The 19,712-nt window shown below is 51.0% G+C and overlaps 2 protein-coding genes across 2 annotated transcripts; one reads left to right on the top strand and one right to left on the bottom strand.

Moving 5' to 3' along the window:
- Positions 1-1,662: 1,662 nt before the first annotated feature.
- Tspo2 (translocator protein 2) lies at positions 1,663-2,980 on the bottom strand. Its single transcript, XM_057794305.1, has 3 exons — positions 2,808-2,980; positions 2,052-2,193; positions 1,663-1,839 (listed from the first exon to the last, which is right to left on the bottom strand). Exons 1-3 carry the CDS (start codon positions 2,978-2,980, stop codon positions 1,663-1,665), a joined length of 492 nt encoding a protein of 163 aa, XP_057650288.1.
- Positions 2,981-7,130: 4,150 nt separating this feature from the next.
- On the top strand, positions 7,131-19,501 carry Unc5cl (unc-5 family C-terminal like). The gene is made up of 9 exons (XM_057751735.1): positions 7,131-7,336; positions 10,928-11,357; positions 11,802-12,102; positions 13,424-13,686; positions 14,440-14,541; positions 14,640-14,707; positions 15,498-15,598; positions 16,111-16,224; positions 18,712-19,501. The coding sequence occupies exons 2-9, from the start codon at positions 10,973-10,975 to the stop codon at positions 18,932-18,934; spliced, it is 1,557 nt and encodes a 518-aa protein (XP_057607718.1). The 5' UTR covers positions 7,131-7,336; positions 10,928-10,972; the 3' UTR covers positions 18,935-19,501.
- Positions 19,502-19,712: the final 211 nt, after the last annotated feature.

The raw sequence follows: 19,712 nt of genomic DNA, 5'->3' as shown, positions 1-19,712 counted from the left end.
CTGTGCTCCCCTCCCCTTCACCCCTCAGCCCTGTGCCCCCTCCCCTTCACCCCTCAGCCCTGTGCTCCCCTCCCCTTCACTCCTCAGCCCTGTGCTCCCCTCCCCTTCACTCCTCAGCCCTGTGCTCCTCTCCTTCACCTCTCATCCCTGTGCTCCCCTCCCCTTCACTCCTCAGCCCTGTGCTCCCCTCCCCTTCACCTCTCAGCCCTGTGCTCCCCTCCCCTTCACCCCTCAGCCCTGTGCTCCCCTCCCCTTCACCCCTCAGCATCCTGTGCTCCCCTCCCCTTCACTCCTCAGCCCTGTGCTCCCCTCTCCTTCACTCCTCAGCCCTGTGCTCCCCTCCCCTTCACTTCTCAGCCCTGTGCTCCCCTCCCCTTCACTCCTCAGCCCTGTGCTCCTCCCCTTCACTTCTCAGCCCTGTGCTCCCCTCCCCTTCACTCCTCAGCCCTGTGCTCCCCTCCCCTTCACCCCTCATCCTGTGCCCCCCTCCCCTTCAGTTCTCAGCCCTGTGCTCATCTCCCCTTCACCCCTCAGCACCGCCCCTTCAGCTCTCAGCACGCTGCCCTCATCTCCCTTTTACCTCTCAGCACCTTGGGGCTCATGCCCCTTTCCAAATCTCTCCTAATAGTAGTGAGCAGACATTAATAACTGTAAATGAAAGAGTCTATGAAAACAAAAAACAGCTGTTAGCTTACCAGAGTCATCCCCCAGGGCTTAGCATGACATGTATAATAGGTGGGAGAGCTACATTCTCCATCATTATCCATCTACATATTTTGTAACAGTGTGTGTACTGTGCTGTACATGTGTGGAAGTCAGGGGACAATCTGTGCATTTGGTTCTCTCCTTCCACCGTGTGGAGCTTGGGATCCAGTTCAGCTGTTGGGTGGTCTCAGACACCTACCTGCTGAGTCAGCATGCTTCCTCCTCAGGAGTCCTTTTGATTTAGTTTTCTTTTTATGTACTGTTTCAAGAATTTTTTTTTTTTTTTAATTTATGCTGCATAGCCAAGGATGACCTTGAATTCATTCCCTGAATGCTCCTGGGATTACAAAAGTACACCAACCCAACACTCTAGGCAAGATTCCATTTTTTATTTATTTGTTCATCTATTTGGTGTGGGTGTGTGCATGTATGCACATGTGTATATATGTGTGTATATCACAGTGCTCATGGGGAGGTCAAAGGACAACTTTTGGGATTCATTTTTTTCCTGTTCACCGTGTGGTCCCCAGGGATAGAAATCAGGTTTCATTCTCTTTTAGTGGGAAGGGCTTTACCTGATGAGCTATCTTGCTGGCCCGAGATTCTGTTCCTGAGATAAGCATTAAATGCTAACCCCTGGGCTGGGCTTGGGGAGGCATGAGAGAGGAGACATGGTGGTCACCATCCCCAGCATGTGTTCCTACATCCACTCCTACAGGGGAGGCTCCCACTCTGCAGCCCAGGATGCTGGACGCTATGCATCCATGTCCACTTGACATCATACCCTCAAAGTCAACAACAGGATTTTATTATGTATCAGAAAACATCATCTCGTTTTCTATTTCCAAAGTCTAAGGAGAGCAGCCACATCAAGTGTCTCTGGCTCTACAACTACTCCTTCCACTTGCCACCTCCCTGCTCTCCTGCTCCCTGGTGCCTCAGTTGCTCTTATTGATGCTAAGGCTGGTGCGCTGGACATAAGCTGTCCCTCCACAGGCGGTAGGTGATGGCGGTAGTCACAGTGAGCCAGGCCAGGTAGGGCAGTAGGAGCAGAGCAGCCAGCTTGTTGATCGGCTGCCAGATGAGCACCATGCTTGCCACCAGCCCATAGAGCAGCAACAGGTCCAGGAGGGCCTGGGCAGAAATGATGAGAGGGTGTAGCCATGCTGTGTCAGGAACCAGGACCCTCTGCCTTTCTACAGTACTCTGACCCAGAAATCCCATCCCTGGGGCACTGTGCACACTGTAGGAATTGCATGCATGCCATTTGTTGGTCCCACTATCTGATGTGGAGCCCTGTGGTTTTATGTTCTCTTTCTCCCAGCATGGAGCATCATGTGCCTTACCAGCCCAGGGTTGTTGGCTGTCAAGAAGAGCATCAAGAAGGTCCAGCTGAGGGTGAGCTGGAAAGTGTAGAGGCCAAGGGGCAGTGCTAGAGGCCACCGGAAGCCCCCTCCCAGGTCCTTCCACACCAGGTAGGAGGCATAGCTGCAGAGACAGGGTCTTCTGTAGGAGCCAGGCCCTCTGTCATAAGGCCTCTTGGCTGCCAAGGAGTACAAGTACCCTGAGTCTGGCATGTGAAAGGTGGGTGCAAGAATCATTTGAGGGCCAAGGAGAGGCTGGAGAGATGGTTCAGCAATTAAGAGCACTTCCTGCCCTTCCTGAGGACACATGTTTGGTTCCTAGCACCCTTGCCAGGTGATTCGTAACTTCACGTATCTGCAGCTCCAGGAAGCCCGATGCTTTCTTCTGGTGTTCATGCACAGTGTACACTCATACAAACACACACACACACACACACACTCACACTCACTCACTCACACATGTAAAATAAAATAAATCTCGAGAGCCAAGGGAGAGCTGGTGGGAGGAATTGGGTGGGAGGGGTTGGGTGTCCTGGGGAGAAGACTGGGAGGGTTGGAGGGGAGGAAGCAGAGGGCTTGCTAGAATTTGGGGAATGTAGGGCATTTCTGTTTATGGGGGGGACCCCTACCCAAAGAAAAACAATGGGATACCATCCATCTGGAGGCCAAAGTACAGAGCAAGCTTACACACAGGGGGATTACCTTCAACCCCTGCAGGCTCCAAGGCCACACACTCACCCCATGACAGAGTAGATGGTTGCCCACACAGGCAATATGACCTTGTGGGGTGGACACCAGGACAGCTTCCTGTCATCCTCACACCAACCGGACATCTCATTAGGAGTGAACATGCAAATCAGGATGGGTCCCAGGAGGGGCACACCCACAAAGACAGGCCCTTGAAGCTGCATTCACTGTAGAGAGGCAAAATCTGGGCAGGCAGAGAGAATGCTGGAATGAGCGTTCCTCTGCCCTTCTTCGAGGTTTTCAAATTTGAGGCCAGAGTTCCTCATTGGAGGTCCTCCCCCTTGAGCCCAGCTCTAGTTGTGACTCCTGAACCATCTGCAGCTACCATTCCCCTGCCATTTTCTGGTATCCGTGCCTTCTGCTCCCCACATTATCCACTCACGCAGTCACTGGGGAGCACGGCAACAACAACAACAGAGGCAAAAGCTTCCTCCTCTCGCCTGACTCCTGTGAGTCGGGACCAGGTTCGATCTTTCTCTCCCAACACAGGCAGCACCTGGCCAGGCAGATAGCAAGCCTGCAGAGTCTCAAGGACTGTACCTTACCTAGGCTGGCAGTGGCATCCTGGAGGGAGTGGGGAAGCGTATGAGGCTTTTTCGTTGGTTTACAAGGCTGGACTTAACTGGACCATTTCTTTGATTTTCTGTCAGTTCGTTTTCTGAGGTGAATAGGTGTCTGACTGTAACCCTCCATGAAAACTCACATGGCATCCACGTTCTGAGTGTGGGAGCCAGGGTTTGCTGCGCCAGTTATAACCCCCAGTCGCCTCACTCATCTGCCCCAATCTTATCTCATTAGACCAGACCGGCACACTCAAGAGGCCCACCCAGGCTGGTCTGCCCAGCATCAGGCACTACCAACGGACGCGGTCCTGGATCCCCTTCTCTGAAGCATTTATTCTCACCTGTTCCTGGTCCTTCAGGGATGTGGTCTGCATCTTCCCATTCCCATATGTTGGTCTGCAAGCACAGGTGTCCAGATTTCTTGTGGATTGACTCTGAAGGACACAACAGCGTTGTCTTTGATGAAAAATGCCATCCCCATTTGCTTTCTCTGTATGCCGTTTTCATGTGGGCCAATGTTTAGGCTCCTCCAACTAAAGCCCTGGTCAGTATCAATCTTTTTACTTGCTGTTGCTGTTTCAGCTTCTGTCTTAAGATCGTTGGAATTTAACAGGAATAAAAATCTGATTGTTTTCTGTCCTAGAGTGACCGACAGACCCGCCCTTTCCAATCACAGGTCAGGGACAAATTCTGGAAGTTCCTGGGGCAGGGCTGAGCGTTAAGCCTGTCTGCATTTTTCTACTGGGTTCTCTCTACCTCTCACTGCCCACTTCCCACCTCCCTGGCTCAGTTTTTCCTAATTTTTCATCTGGTGCTGAAGCTTCTTCTTATTGACCGTGCCTATCCTCTCTTCAGTTCCCAGGACTTCCTCGCTTACCTCAGGCACACACCTCCCAGGCCGGATGCCTGATGACCTATGATGTGCATAAGACAGAAGAGGGGGAGGGACTGGAGAGGGTGGAGCTGGGCTCCTGCTCTTCTCCCTTTCTCAGATGAAAAGGGTGGTGGTGTTGTTGGGGAATCTATGTGGCTGTTTGCATGACTGCTCCTGTCCACACACCCACACCCTGGTCTGTTAGGACTTGTGTGAGTGTGTGTGGTGTGTGGTGTGTGTGTGTGTGTGTGTGTGTGTAAGAGAGAGAGAGAGAGAGAGAGAGAGAGAGAGAGAGAGAGAGAGAGAGAGAGAGAGAGATTAGGGATTAAATGCACCCAGGGCTTCATGCCTGCTATCAAGCACTCTAGTGCTGAGCTGCTCCTCTTCCCTCCTTCGGCCCCTCAGTGCCCTGTTGATACTTGGGCCTTTGGAGGAGGCCCCCTTGACGAACTAGTTCAGAGTTTGACATTGAAATATTTACCTTCTCTAACAGCACAGCCTGGAGCTACAATCCTACGGGTCTCTGCTACAATCCTACCATGGTCTCTGCTCCTGTGACCCAGCTCTGTGTCCCTGGGGATGACAGAGGCCCCCAGATGTCCCTAGAGCTCCTCTGGAACCAGATTGTCTTCATGTGAGGCAAGCACCAGCTTTGGAAATGAGTTCATGATCTGTGAACACAGTCCCCGACTGAAGCCTCATGGCTGGCCTTTTTCTGCATGGCCTGGCTAGGGTTTGGCATATCTTTCCCAACCCCCAGCACTTGGTGTCTCAGAGATGAAAGCAGCAGGCAGTGGAGGTAGGTGGGGAATCTGGGTGGGAGTGGCCTGGTGCTTCCTCCCAGCCACCCTGAAAAGGGACAGGGGAGAGTGTCCCTGCCTGTTGGCAAGGCCCAGTCTTCTGCATGACTCAGACAGCTTTGTATAACAAAGACAGCTACCTCCCTGTTTGTCCCCTGCCAGAGTTCTGAGCACCCTTCCTTGCATGTCCTTTAGGCACTGGGTCTCCTTTATAGGGCTGGCTGCTCTCCATGGGTCCCTGGTGACACCCACAGGGGCACCCTGAGATGTGTTTGTCTCACCTTCCCCGCCATCTCCACCCAGGGATGGAAGCAGAGGGGATGCGAGACAAGAGAATAATTAACTAGGAGAGGAAGCCATTCCTAGATGTTCTTTTATGTGTGTGTATGTGGAGGAGGGGTATGTTACGAGCACGTGGAGGCCAGAGGACAGTCTTGAGTGCCAGCTCTCTCAGTTGGAGTCTACTATTTTATTTATTTATTTATTTTTGAGACAGGCCTTCTCCCTGATCTGGAACTGACCAAGTTGACTGTGTTGACTGGTCAGTTGGCCCACGGTTCCATCTCTCTCTCCCCCAGCTCTAGAGAGTTACCAGTGTCTTTTATGTAGATTTGGGCTGTTGAACTCAGCAGGTCCTTGAGCATGCAACACAAATGCTGTACTGAGTCTTTTTCCTGGCTCTATCTATCTATCTATCTATCTATCTATCTATCTATCTTTTCTTTTCTTTCCTTTCCTTTCCTTTTTTTTTTCTTTCTCTTTTTAAAATTGTATTTAGGATCTGGAGAGACTGTTCAGTGGTTAACAGAACTTTTGGCTCTTTCAGAGGACCTGAACTCAGATCCCAGTGCCCACATCAAGTGGTTCACAGCTGTCTATAACTCCAGCTTCAGGGGATATGATCCTCTCTTCTGGTCTCTGAAGGCTCCCATGTACAGGAGGTATGTGCATACACACATACACATACACACATACACACACTCATAAATTAAACAGAATAGAACAAAAGCAAACATATAAAACAATACACTAAAATAAAAATGAAAAATATTAAAAATTTTATTTTTGATTGATGCACAGTAACTACATATTTATTGGGTATACTGCAAGATGTCTTGATACGTGGATACATTTTGTAATGATCAACTCAAAGTAATCAGAATATTAATTTCCTCCAACATTTATCCCTGACGTTGAGACAACAGTCAACATCCTGTTTTCTAACTATTTGGAGTGCACGGCACACTTTGGTCCCCTGTAGCTACCCTGCTGCACTGCAGTCTCACGGGGCACCAGAACTTACTTTATCAAACTGCAGCCCATTGCTCAGCATGGCCCCACCCCCTGCTTCCCGCTCTTTCCAGACTTTCATATCTGTATTCCCAGGTTTATAGCAGTGCCGTTCACCAAAGCCAAGATATGGAGTCAGTTTAGGAGCCCTTGGAAAGATGGCTGCGCGTTGAAGAGGCAGACAGCAGCAAACGGGTGGGTAGCTCCCTGCCCCGCCCCGAGGGGCTTTCGTCCTAGACGCTCAGGGTTCCTGGGCTCTGCTTGCTCTTCAGGGCTCAGAGCCTTGAGAGTATCAGCAGTAACTCCTGCTCAAGGTAAGAGCAAGCGTCTTACCAACTCTGGGCAAGAGCTAGGGCAAGTGTCCAGCCCAAGGGCAGTGTCCCACCAACTCTGCGGGGGTGGGGAGCAGATATGCGAGTCTTACACACTGGACCTGTGTGATCTTCCCATGCAGGGAGGGCGGAAAAGAGACTCTCAGTGTGAGGATCGGCTGCACTGGCTCACCCGGAAGGTGCTTTGAGCTGTGGTCTCCCGCCAGATCCTGTGGAAACAGCGGTTGCATTTGAACAAGATTCCCAGGTGAGTCCTGGGGCGTCGGTCATCTGATACCTCTGGCCTCCCTCCTCCTGTCCGTACCAGCAGCCTTTGGTAGGGGCCGTCGCTTACCAGCAGAGGGCACTGTGAGGAGGGAGCTTCTAGACGCCTGACCTGCATCAGAGCTGCCTCCTTTCCTCCTCCCTTCCAGACTGGCCCTGGGAAGTGTGCTGACTCCAGGCCTCACCTGGACTTTGCCAATAGACAAAAACATTCTCCGCCACCCCTCCATAGCGTGACTGGGCTGCCGGGAAGTGGCAGGCCACACCTGCCTGCATTCCCCGCCCAAGTCCACTTGTCTGCTGGCCTGGAGACAGGTCTGGTTGGCCTTTCTGTTTCTTAGAGAAGGAATTATTGCTTCTGGGTGCACTAGTGGCCTCTTGGAACAAACTGATTAAGGTGGGTACCCCAGTGTGTGTGTGTGTGTGTGGCAGCTGCAAGGGGATGGTATGGCTAAGGGGTCCAGGGAAGAGCAAGATCAGCTTAGCTAGTCTGCCACCCTGTGAGGACCCTCTGCATGGAGGAGTGAAGAAAGGGCCAGTGCTCGCTGGTGTCAGAAGTGGGTGATTCTATGTTTGGTGGAAATGTATATTGTGCTCATGAGTGCTGGCCTTGACTGTGGCCTCATTCATTGTCTTGTTGTTTCTGTTGTTTCTCTGGTACTGTGCTTTGAACCTAGAAACGTGGGCATGCACACAAGTGTTCCTCACTGAGCTACACCCCAGTCCTCTTTTACTCTTTATTTTTGTTACTTAGTTTGTTTGAGACAGGTTCTGACTATGTAGCCCAGGCTGGCCTGGAGCTCAGTACCAGGCTGTCCTCCAACTCACAGGGATCTGCCTGCCTCTGCCTCCTAAGTGCTGAGATAAAGGTGTGCCCCTTATGCCGGATTCTTACTTTTTAAGACAGACTCTTACTGCATTGCCCAGGTGGCCTTGAACTCTCTGTAAGCTCAGGACAACTTCTAATTTGTGACCCCCCCCCCGCCCCTGCAGTCTCCTGAGTAGCTGGAATTACTGGCTAGTGCTGCCAAGCCCAGCTCAGGCCAGTACTTTTTAAAAGTGTTCAGAACTCTATCAGGTGTTCTAGTGAGAATCAGGGAGGAGGGGAGGGTTGAGATTCTACAGGATATGAACAGATCTTTGCAGTGAGATTCTGAGTTTTTGTTCATAGGGCAGGTGATGATAGGTATTCTAATGCCCCTTGTTTTGGGGAAATGTTACCCAGAATGCTCTGGGCTGGAGAATTGGGTTCTGAGGAGTTGGAAGTTAGAGAACATGGTGAATTAGTAGGGCTGCAAGCTGGTCCCTTCAACTTTGGCTCCATTCCCTTCTTGGGATGGGGGGAGGTGGAGAGGTGGGGATGGGGTGAAGGCTGAGGGAGTCTGGAAGAGTGGTCAGCTGGCCCCAGGTTTGAGCTGGGGGGAGTTGAGCTGTTGCAGGCCAGAGAGATCAACAGGCTCCCTTGAGGCCCAGGGTGCTGTGGGAGTGTTATATGCTAACTTTCTAGGTGGGGCAGCTGGGCAAGGGGACCTGGTCCAATGGGGAGGAGGGGATTTGGACTCTGGTCTTTAGTGGGCCCCAAGAAGGCTGTTGTTATAGAAACAGAGAGGTTCCTCTCGTTCCATTCTCTTTTATCAGCCAGGCCCTCAGTGAGCATGTGCTTTTGGCCTCACTCATTTCATTCTCTCTCTAAGGCCCCGCTTATTTTTTCTTCTTCCTCCTTTTCTCTTTTTTGCTTCCACTTGTAACTCTTGCTGATCATGCTGTCCGGGAGCTACCTTTGGACCTTTATGGCAGGTGGAGGGGCATAAGTAAACACATTTGGATAGTGCTACATCATCTACAGGTGCTTCCCACATGATCTCATGCCATCTTCTTTAAGAAAGTGCAAAGCCATAGGACTCTACAAATCCCCTACAGCCCCCAAGGACCGGAGAGATGGCTTGATTGACAGTGTGCTTCCTGTGTGCAAATGAGAACTGAGTTGGATCCCTGGTACCCAAGTAAAAATGTAGGTGTAGTGGCTTGCATTAGTAACCTTGGCGCTGGGGAGGCAGAGCTAGGTGGATGCCTGGGTTCTCGTTGGCCATCCATCCAAGCCTCTTGGGTGAGCTCCAAGTCCTAGTGAGAGACTCTGTCCCAAAAAAAATCAAAGAAAGAAACAAAGCAAAGCAAAACAAAACAACCCAAGTGAAACCAACCAACCAACCAGCCTACCAAACAAACAAACAAAAAAAACAATGTGGGGGCTGGAGAGGTGACTCAGTGGTTAAGAACACTTTCTGCTCTTCCTGAAGATGGGCGTTTGGTTCCTAGCACCCATGTCAGGCAGCTTGCAACTGCCTTTAACTCTAGCTCCAGGGAATCTGATGCCTCTGGCTTCTGTGGGCACAACACACACACACATATGTACACGCACATGCACATACACATGCATACACACACACACACATCCTGAAGAATGATATCCAAGGCTGACATCTGACTTCCACAGACATGTACATACACAATTTCAAAGTTCATGCAAAGGACATGCTTGCTGTGAAAAATCCAAGCCATGAGGAGATTTCCAGAATTCATTCCTGTATTCTCCAGCTGTCGTGTTTTTCCGTGGTGATCAATAGAACGAGTTGGGAGTATATTCTTCCAGACTTTCACTAAGACACGAGTCGTCATGGAACAATGTGAACTATGGCAAGTCCCAGCTGAACTGTGCTCGAAGGGTAAAGTACTCAGGGAGTAGGCTGTGAAAGTTCACTAATGAGTTCATACATTGCCTGACAACATACTATTTTGAATGTGTTGGATTAAATACAAATATTATTATTACTTTCAAATGTTTATTTTGATATTCCCATGTGTATGTATGAACATGTCTGTGTGAGTGTATGCCTGTATGTGGGTTCCACAGAAGTCAGAAGAGGGCGCTGGATCCCACGGAGCAGGAGTTACAGGCGGTTATGAGCCTCCCAGCATGGATGCTGGGGTCTGAATCTCAGATCTTTGCAAGAGTAGTAGATGCTTTTAACCACTGAGCCATCTATCTTTCCAGCCCCTACTATCACTTTGTATTTATTTAATTTTTTCTATTTATTTATTTATTTATTTATTTATTTATTTATTTATTGGTATTTTGAGACAGGGTTTCTCTGTAGCTTTGGTTCCTGTCCTGGAACTAGCTCTTGTAGACCAGGCTGGCCTCGAACTCACAAAGATCCACTTGCCTGTGACCAATAAAATATGTCAAGTTACATAATTGACTTGTGTTTTTATGACGTGCACTATTGAAGACACCTCTCTATAGTTTCCATTCTCTCTCTCCTCTCCCCATCCTCTCTCTTCCCATGTTACTCCGGCTCAAACCCAGGGTCTTGTGCATACAGAGCACTCTGCCCTCAGCCTATACATGTTTATATCAATCAGATTGGAGCTTACTTTTTTCCGTTACAGATTTTTCTTAAAAATGAGTGCTCATAAATAAAGATGGATTTTGAGATAATATGTCACCCAAGCTGGCTTCCAATGCAGGATCTTCCTGTTGCAGCCTCCTGATTGCTAGGTTTATAGGCATGTACCTCTACTGGCTCAAAAGTAGATATTTGGATGGATAAGGACAATATGATAATTTTAATAGGTACAGTGACTGATATGGCCTTGAACTCATGTTCTCTAACTCAGAATATACGTTCTATATGTCCAGGATTACTTTGCTGACCTAGGTTGTGGAGAACTGTGGGAAGCTCTTTCTTTTAGAGGTAGTTTGTAACTCAGGCTGGCCTTGAACTTCAAATCTTACTGCCTCATAAGGGCTGGAATTATAGATCTGTATCACCATGTCTAGCTCAGGAAGGCTGCTGAATGTGTGTGTGTGTACCTACGTGGGGGAGAGGGAAAAAGAGGAGAGCATTCCTGTAGGGGAGTGAAGCGTTCGCCTCCACAAATTAGAGACTTAGTCCAGCTCTACTGACTCTACCCACTTTCCCCGCAGGCCCTTGGCCTTGGCTGGTGCAGGGGTGAAGGTGTGACCAGGCAGATGAGCCCCCAGGACAGTTCTGTGTACCCTTTCGAGTTCCTTCTGTTGGTGGGGATACCTGTGGCCAGTGCTTTCCTTCTGCTTCAGTGCCTTCGCTGGCACTGTTCTCGGTGGCTGCCAGGAGACTGCAGGAATCCAGATGACCAAGAGGAGACTGTTTTCCCACCCACTCCATTACCAGAATATGAGCCCCCAAGGCAGTGCCCACCCCCAACTTTACCGGAGATGGCTGCATTCTACCAGGAGCTCCACACACCCACCCGGGGCCAGACCATCACCCGGAAGCTGATGAATAAGTTACTGGTGTATTCTGCTCGAGAGGTGGACCACCATGGCGGATGCCTGATGCTGCAGGACACAGGCATTTTTCTGCTCGTCCCACCAGGTAACGACTCCCAGCATCCTTCTTGGCAGAGTTCTTCAGGCAGCAAGGTAGGGTACCCCATCTGAGCTCCACCCACAGATAACTTTGGATTTAGAAAACTGTATTTATAGTTTAGACTTTTTGATTCCAAAGATAGATTCTCCAAAGATGAGTCTCCACATATCTTTCGGGACAGCTTCCCCGCAGGTGGAAATAAAATGCCTTGCTCTAAAGACAGTCTGCGGTGACAAGTCTCCAAACAAAGGAAGGCTGTGTGTGATGTGGAAAGTCACACATGTCCCCATCCTAGTGGCTGTGGCCGTGGAAGGAAATGGTGACTCTAAGTCAGCTCACAGTGGACTTCCTCATTCACACAGCCTCTCAGTGTTCTGTTGGGTGCCCTGCCCTCTCTGCCTGGCCTCGCACCGCGCGTGTTGGACTCACCTCAGCCCTTTGTCCCTCCAGGTGCTGTGGCAGTGGGTCGCCAGGAGAGGGTGTCCTTGGTTCTGGTGTGGGACCTGACGGATGCCCCATCATTGTCTCACAGACAGGGGCTAGTGAGTCCTGTGGTGGCATGTGGCCCTCATGGAGCCTCCTTCTTGAAGCCTTGCACCCTCACATTCAAGCACTGTGCCCAGGAGCCCAGTCAGGCCTGTGCCTACACCAGCAATACTTCCTTGCTGGATGCCAAGAACTGGAAGCGTCTGGGTCGGCCAGGGGCTTATACTTCCCGGGATGAGTGCCGTATCCTGCTCTCTCACTTCAGGTAGGCCTTGTTCGTTGTTGGCCTGTCCCCTGTTCTGTGCCTTCCTCTCTCTCTCCTCTCTCTCTCTGTCTCTCTCTGTCTCTGTCTCTGTCTCTGTCTCTCTCCTTCTCTCTGTCTGCCCCTTCTTGTCTTTGTGTCAGAACTGCTGCCCCTGTCTTCCTCTAGATGCTTCAGCAGTCTGTTAGGACCTTTGTGGCCCTCTCTCTGAGTCTGCTGTTCTAGTGTTCACTGCAGTCATTTCTGTCACGGAAACCCCATCTGAGACTGTGTCCCACTGCTCTCTCTCTGCCTATCTGGAAGCATCTGAATCAACCCATCCCTCTGTCTACTAGGCACATCCAACCCACAGTCCATACGGCCCAAATGGCTGTGAACAAGTTCCAACACAGAACTGTAGACTTGCCTAAAACATTGAGTTTTTTTTTTTTTTTTTTTTTGAAATTTAATTGTATGGTTCTTGAGTGTGACTGGACGACATCATTGTGCCTCGGTGTCAAAAGGTTGGACACACCTGTAGTGAGTTTGTCCCATCTCCACATCTGTCCTTTAGAGCTGCCTCTCTCTGCCCGTGCCCACTGAGGGACCACCCCCAAACTCTTAAGAAAGGGCAGGCTGCTCCTTTCAAGCTCACATCATGCCTGATCTCCATCTCTTGGGTCTGAGGTCCTCTGCTGCCCAGTTTCCTTGTCGCCCTCCACCCCCAGAGGACCATGTGCAGGACCCCCTTCAGATTGTGGCTCCCAGTGATTAATTTGTCTCTGCTGCAGAGAATACACACAGGCTTGTCTCCCCAGGCGGTGGCAGTCACTGTATTAGTCACCTCTTGCTGCTGTGACAAACACCTGACCAAAGCAACCTGAGGAAGGCTACTTGGGCACACGTTCCAAGGGTACAGGTCAACTATGGAGGCAAAGGCTTGGGGCGTCTGGTCATGCTGCCTCTTCAGCCAAGCGTTAGAGAAGGGGGTGGCTGTTGCTGCATCATTTGGTTTTCACTCAGTCCTGTCTGTCAGGGTGGGTCTTCCCCTCTCAATAACTCAGGTGAGAAACTACCTCACTGACGTGCCTAGAGACTTGTGTCCGTGGTGATTCCAGACCCTGTCAAGTTGACAGTCTCACCATCACAGCCACCATGGCCCATTCACTTCTCGACTCTTTAAGCCACTCCGTCTCTCACCTAGTCCTCCTTCTATACCTACTTGGAGTGCTCTCCTCACCTGCTCAGAGATCCCTTAGGTGACAGAAGCATGGAGGTAGGCACCTTGGGATCCCGGCCTTCCTGGTGCTTACGCATGGGCGTCCGCCACCATCTCCCTCCGCAGCCTCTACACCTGTGTTCTGGAGGCACCCCTGGGTCAGACAGCCCGCAAGTGGCTGCAGCTGGCAGTGTTCTGCTCCCCACTGGCACCCGGGCAGACCCACCTGCAGTTGCGTGTCTACTTCCTGAACAATACTCCCTGCGCCCTGCAGTGGGCTATCACCAATGAGCAGCCCCACGGTGGACGCATGCGTGGGCCCTGCCAGCTCTTCGACTTCACTGGGGCCAGAGCAGACCAGTGTCTGAAGCTCAAGTACATCTCTGAGGGTGAGGGGGCCCCAGGGGTGGGGGTGGGGGTGGAAAGCTCCGTGGGAGGGCGGGGTTGGGGCTCCCTTCCAGTCTTCCAGGAAATCATTTCCTGGATTTGGTTCCCGCAGCCCTGAGAGGCTGCCCTGACTTTGTTCACATTCCTGTCTCCCACTGGGTCCTCGCCAGCCCTCCTGGACTAGAAGGATGCTAGGCGGGAGGCTGGAAATGAGAGGACCTCGGATGGGGAATATGTTCTGAGTTTCCCTGCCTGTTGGGGGCTCTTTTTTTTTTTTTTGGTTTTTTGAGACAGGGTTTCTCTGTAGCTTTGGTGCCTGTCCTGGAACTAGCTCTTGTAGACCAGGCTGGCCTCGAACTCCCAGAGATTCACCTGCCTCTGCCTCCCGAGTGCTGGGATTAAAGGCGTGCGCCACCACCGCCCGGCCTGTTGGGGCTCTTCTTAAGGCTGGGGCTGCTATGGTGTTTCTGGAATCCTCTGTATAGTTCTGGACAGGAGCATCTCTGGGGCGTACAACTGCTTTAAGAGGTGGGGTAGAGACCGGGAGGATGAAGGAAGACTAAAGGGCTGCGTGCACGTGTGTGTGTGTGTGTGTGTGTGTGTGTGTGTGTGTGTAGTATAGAGACACAGACATAAACAAGGCCAGTTTGAGGTACCCACTCAAGCTCTTGGATTTCCATTGACTTGAGACCCTTCTGCACCTTGCCATCCTGATGCCCCTCCACAATCTCCTGTTGCTTCTGTCCTCTCTCCAGGTTGGGAAAATGTGGACGACAGCAGTAGCCAGCTGGTTCCCCACCTTCATATCTGGCATGGAAAGTGCCCCTTCCGTTCTTTCTGCTTCCGGAGAAAGGCAGGTATGCCAGGAGCCCTGCTCACTTCCTGCTTGTCCCTCCCAGCCGCCCTGTTCTGCAGCCCCACTCTCTGCTCTTACCCATCTTGCTTCTCTTTGTAGCCAATGAGAATGAAGACTGCTCGGCAGTAACCAATGAGATCATTGTCACCATGCACACCTTCCAGGATGTGAGTTGTGCAGGACCTGTGGAAGGTCTGGGCAAGGGAGAAGGGTCCAGCAGGCAGCGAATAGGGACCTAATTACAAAACGAAGTAGCTGAAGAGTGCATTTGCCATAGAGCTACCATGACAGATCTTTAAGGGACATAGATCAGCTGGCCCCTTCTTACCCTCCATCCTTGAGCACATTTTATAGATGGATGGATGCATTAGAATATTAAAAGATTCAAATTCTACATTAGCTCTTTCTTCCAGCTCAGGACAGCTAGGGCATCTGGAAGACCTGGCCTCGTCCAAGGTCCCCATCTGTCTTCAATGGGAATGACAAGAAACGGGGACTTGAGTGGGGAAAGGAAGTTAGCTATCTCCCCACTCCCCATGGCAGCAGAGAAGAGACGAGCATGTCAGGTCTGAGAGTCTTTGGAAAACCCGAAGTGGCATCTTGCAGGATGGGGGCAGAAACCACACACTGTTATTTGGGGAGGACAGTTGGAGGTCAGTCTCTGTTAGTGGGTGGTGTCCTTGTCTTGCTCGTGCCTTCTGGCAGCTTAGGATGCATCCCGTGCGGTTTTTATTGTTCTCAGGGGCAAATCTAAGTCTGACTGTGGAGGTCCTGAAGTTTGGAGTCAGAGAGTCCAGGGTGCTGCGGGAGGGGGAAGGATGGAGAGTGGAGGCTGTATATTCTGGTGACAAGGCTGTGACAGGTTGAAGGAAGGTCATGAGGAGTGCAGTGGGGGCCCTTGAGGGAGGAGTTTCTCATGACCCCTGAGTGTGTTCCCTGTCCCTGTTGGTGATTCAGGGTTTGGAATCCAAGTACATGGAAATCCTCAGGTTCCAGGCCTCAGAGGAAGAGTCCTGGGCGGCACCACCTCCTGTCTCTCAGCCTCCCCCATGCAATAGGTGAGGTGAAGGTGGCCCGACTGTGGTCTGGGGGTGTTTGGCAATCCTGCCTCAGCATCCCCAGAAGGTAATGAAATGGAGAACGTCAGGGTCCCTTTGTGTGTGTGTATGCACGCGTGTGTGCATTCATTTGTGTGTTCATGTATGTAGGTGTGTTAAAGCACGTGTGTGCATGCACATGGAAGCCAGTGGTGAACCTTAGGTGTTGTTCCCCAGGATCCATTATCTTGTTTTTGAGATAAAGTCTCTCACTGGGACTTGGAGCTCTTGGCCACCAAGCCCCAGGAATCTGCTTTTTAGGACTTGGAGCTCTAAATGGCCACCAAGCCCCAGAGATCTTCCTGTCTCCCTCTCTCCCATGCTCGGGTCGCGAGTACATGCCACCAGACTTTTTATGTGGGTGCTGGTTGTTGGACTCAAGACCTCGTGATTGTGTGGCAGCAGATCGAACTGTCTGCCCAGCCTTTGGTCTCTGAGCCTTTCTTTTGTAAACACCCTGTTCCCCACTGCAGGCTGCCCCCGGAGCTCTTTGAGCAGCTGCAGATGCTGTTGGAGCCCAGCAGTGTCACTGGGAATGACTGGCGTAGACTGGCCTCCCACATGGGGCTCTGTGGCATGAAAATCCGGTGAGCAACCTGGGAGGTCAAAGGGGGGCTGGGCTGGGGCGACTTCAGGACATTCTGGGAACTGGACCACAGACAAGGAGGTGACTTGAAAGTTAGTGAATCTTCCCACCTGAGTCCCTTTGGAAGGACAGCTGTTTCTGCCGATTCTATATCCTCAAACTTCAGAGTAACTGTTATCAGACACTCAGGTCTGTAAACCAGTCACCTGCTTTCCCTGTGTTTCCCAATTTCTTGGGAAACAGCAATTGATAAAAATAGATTTAGTTCCAAACTGGGGAAAGAAAGACTCTAATTGCTTACAACTGTCTTACAATTTAGTCAGGAGGCAAAGGCCAGAAGACAAGTAGACCTGGTTCTGGGACAGTCCTCCTCTCTCTTAGGGACTGAGGGGGTGACTTGTCCCCAGTGTCTGAGCCCTCTATATCAGAGTCAGCTTTGTTCTAATTATTGTAAAAGTTCGGGACTTAAGAAAATGGGAGCAGGCATTAAGATTCCAGTTTTTGTAAGAGAGCCTCAGGGGTTGCTGGGATGCTGGTGTGAGAGCCTCTGCCCCATCTGTGTGTCTGAGCCTGGCCAAGCTCATTGTTCCAGTTCATTCCTTGGGTAGGCATAGAGTGGAAGCCTCTTCTATGTTCTCTGTGGAAGTCAGCTTCAAGTTCACACTCCTGTGTATCTGTTATATGGATTTTGTAAGTGGGAAAAAAAAAAGTAGCCATAGTTTTACAGTTGAAGAGAAGGGCACCAGAATACCTCACTCTCTCCCCAGGATGCCAAACCCATCCATTCAGCCTGAGGTCAGTTATATGATGTCTGTCTCATAGTAGGAGTGCAATAAATATTTCACAAGAAATGATACAAGTCACTGATGCTAGTGAGCGCTCGCCACACTGTGGCCCAAGGCATGGAAAAGCAGATTACAGGATGATGTGTGTACAACATGGAGCTGGAAGCCTGCCTCTTGTTAACACAGGCAGTGTTAGCGAGCACAGTGGCGATGCGGCTGGGGCCCCTGCCAAGAAGCTCACAAAGGGATGGGTAGAAGAACAATTCTATGCACGTCCCAGAGCCCAGGCTTGAAGGCAGTAGTCAGGGATGGGCGAGCTAGAGCCAGACCCTGGAGGCAGAACAGATTGAGGCAATTGTTGGGTGCCTGTCTATGTACCACTAAGCTTTGAGACACAGTGTGAAATACATTTTCACCTCCTAGGAGCACAAATGATCTACAGCAAGGGCCTTGAGAACCCGAGAACAACAGCAAGCTTCCCTTGTGCCCTCTGTGTGTGCTCAGTATTGCGGAACACTGAAGAGAGACATATGCATTTGAAACAGGAATAGCTGGGTCTGGCCAGAGGGCTGCAGAATGGAGAGTCAGAAAAGATGTCAGAGAGGGGACCATGGAGAGTCAGTCACTCTAGCTGTGAGGAGCAGCTGAGGTGCAGGGGGCCAGGCTATGCAAAGTGACGTAGGCATGGGCCCAGAGACAGGAGGCTTAGGATGGAAGGGGGCAAGGACAGGTCAGAGAAGCAGGGCATCGCCGGGTGGTGGAGAAGTGAGGCAGTCAGGAGTTAGAGATTGTAAGAGAGATTCTAGAAGGTTCCCAAACAATGATGGGTCATCACAGAAACTATGCATGAGACAAAACACAAAGTCCTATGCGCACTTAAAGTGTGAATTTTTCCATTTTGCTTTTTTAACATGCATGATCCCAAGCATGAAATTTGTAGATAATATCTGTCTCAGTTTGACTTTTCCATTGCTGTGATAAAACACCATGGCCAAGATGATCTTGGGAAGGAAAGGGTTTAGTTGCTTATTCATGACATTCCATCATGAAGGGAAGTCAAGGCAGGAACTGAAGACAGGAACCTGGGGGCAGGAACTGATGCAGAAGTCATGGAGAAATGCTCCTCACTGCCTTTCTCCCCATGGTTTTTCCCAAACCTGCATTATTATACCATCCAGAACCATCATGTCTGGGGGTAGCATCACCCATAGGAGCCGGACCCTCTCATATCAATTATTATTATTATTATTTTTTTTTGATTTTTCGAGACAGGGTTTCTCCATAGCTTTTGGTTCCTGTCCTGGAACTAGCTCTTGTAGACCAGGCTGGCCTCGAACTCACAGAGATCCGCCTGCCTCTGCCTCCCGAGTAAAGGCGTGTGCCACCACCGCCCGACTTCTCATATCAATTATTAATCAGGAAAATTCCCCCAAAGATTTGCCTATGAGCAATCTGATGGGGGCATTTTCTCAGATGGAGTTTCCTCTTCCAGATGACTGTAGTCTGTGTCCAGTTAACAGCAAGCTAACTAGGACAATGTTGTCACAATGCCAACAATGGACAATCCCAGATGCTGTCTCATGCAAGATTTCAGCTTAGTAAGAGGAACCTGAGGCACAAGAGGAGTGGAACTCAGGGGAGCGGTGCAGGGTGGGCCTCGTTTCCCCGCTTTCTTCTCACTGTTCCCTGTCCCTTGGAGACAGGTTCTTGTCCTGCCAACGCAGTCCCGCCGCGGCGATCCTGGAGCTGTTCGAGGAACAGAATGGCAGCCTGCAGGAGCTTCACTACCTCATGACCGCCATGGAACGCTTGGACTGCGCCTCTGCCATCCAGAACTACCTGAACCGAACCCCTCGGGGCAGCCCTGCCACGATGCACGGAGGCGCCTGGGAGAACTGTAGCCTGCAGCTGGATGAGAAACTCTAAGCATGCCCTGCGTGGCCTCGTAGGGTGCTGCAGCAGGCCGGGTCATGCCTGTGAGTTCAGGGTCATTGGCACAAACCCGGGTGAACCGAGATGGAACTCCCAGGGAGGCTAGACTGCCTTGCCGTCAGCCCTGCATCAGGACCGCTCTCTATCCTGTTGGCCAACTTTGTCGTGAGTGCAGGTTCCCTCCTGGGCAGTAGAGGGCGCAGGAGTCTGGGAGATGGCCACAGCCCAGTCAGCTTCCAAAACGCTGCTTTATTTTCTCGTGGACGGCTAGGTGGCCCTGCAAGCACACTGAGATCGAGACTGCTCACTCCACAAGTATTCAGGGAGCACTGAGTCTCAGCACCAAGCAGGAATCATGGGGAATGTCGGCTTCTTTGATCTTGCTCTGGAGTCTGTTCTGCTGAATTGATATGCACTCACTGTCAGCTGAGTGCAACATTCTAGAAGTACCTTCCTATGGTTAGGGAATGCGGTGGGTGTGGTGCTGTGCTTAGCTTTGAGTTGAGAAGGGAGGGCGCCGAGGTGGGCCCGAGCAAAGAGTAGTCTCCAGAGAGGATCATGGGAGAGACCTTTGGGTGGGGCTTGGAGAATAGGATGGGTGCACAGAGAACCAAGAGTGAGTGTGTTGGGCTCTTAAGGAGCTCACCTGAGGGGTGTGAGGGGGTTGTCAGCCGGTTCAAGGCCAGATCTAGAGAAGGGCAGTCATACCTACTGGCCTCACGCTCCTGTCCCTTCATGTCTTCCCATGAAGGTCATTCTCTGCCACTGTCTC

The sequence above is a fragment of the Chionomys nivalis genome, chromosome 19 (assembly GCF_950005125.1).
Source record: "Chionomys nivalis chromosome 19, mChiNiv1.1, whole genome shotgun sequence".
In the NCBI taxonomy this organism is placed as follows: domain Eukaryota; kingdom Metazoa; phylum Chordata; class Mammalia; order Rodentia; family Cricetidae; genus Chionomys; species Chionomys nivalis.
Note: the sequence above shows the minus strand (reverse complement) of the source record. Positions and strands in the feature narration are given on the sequence as shown.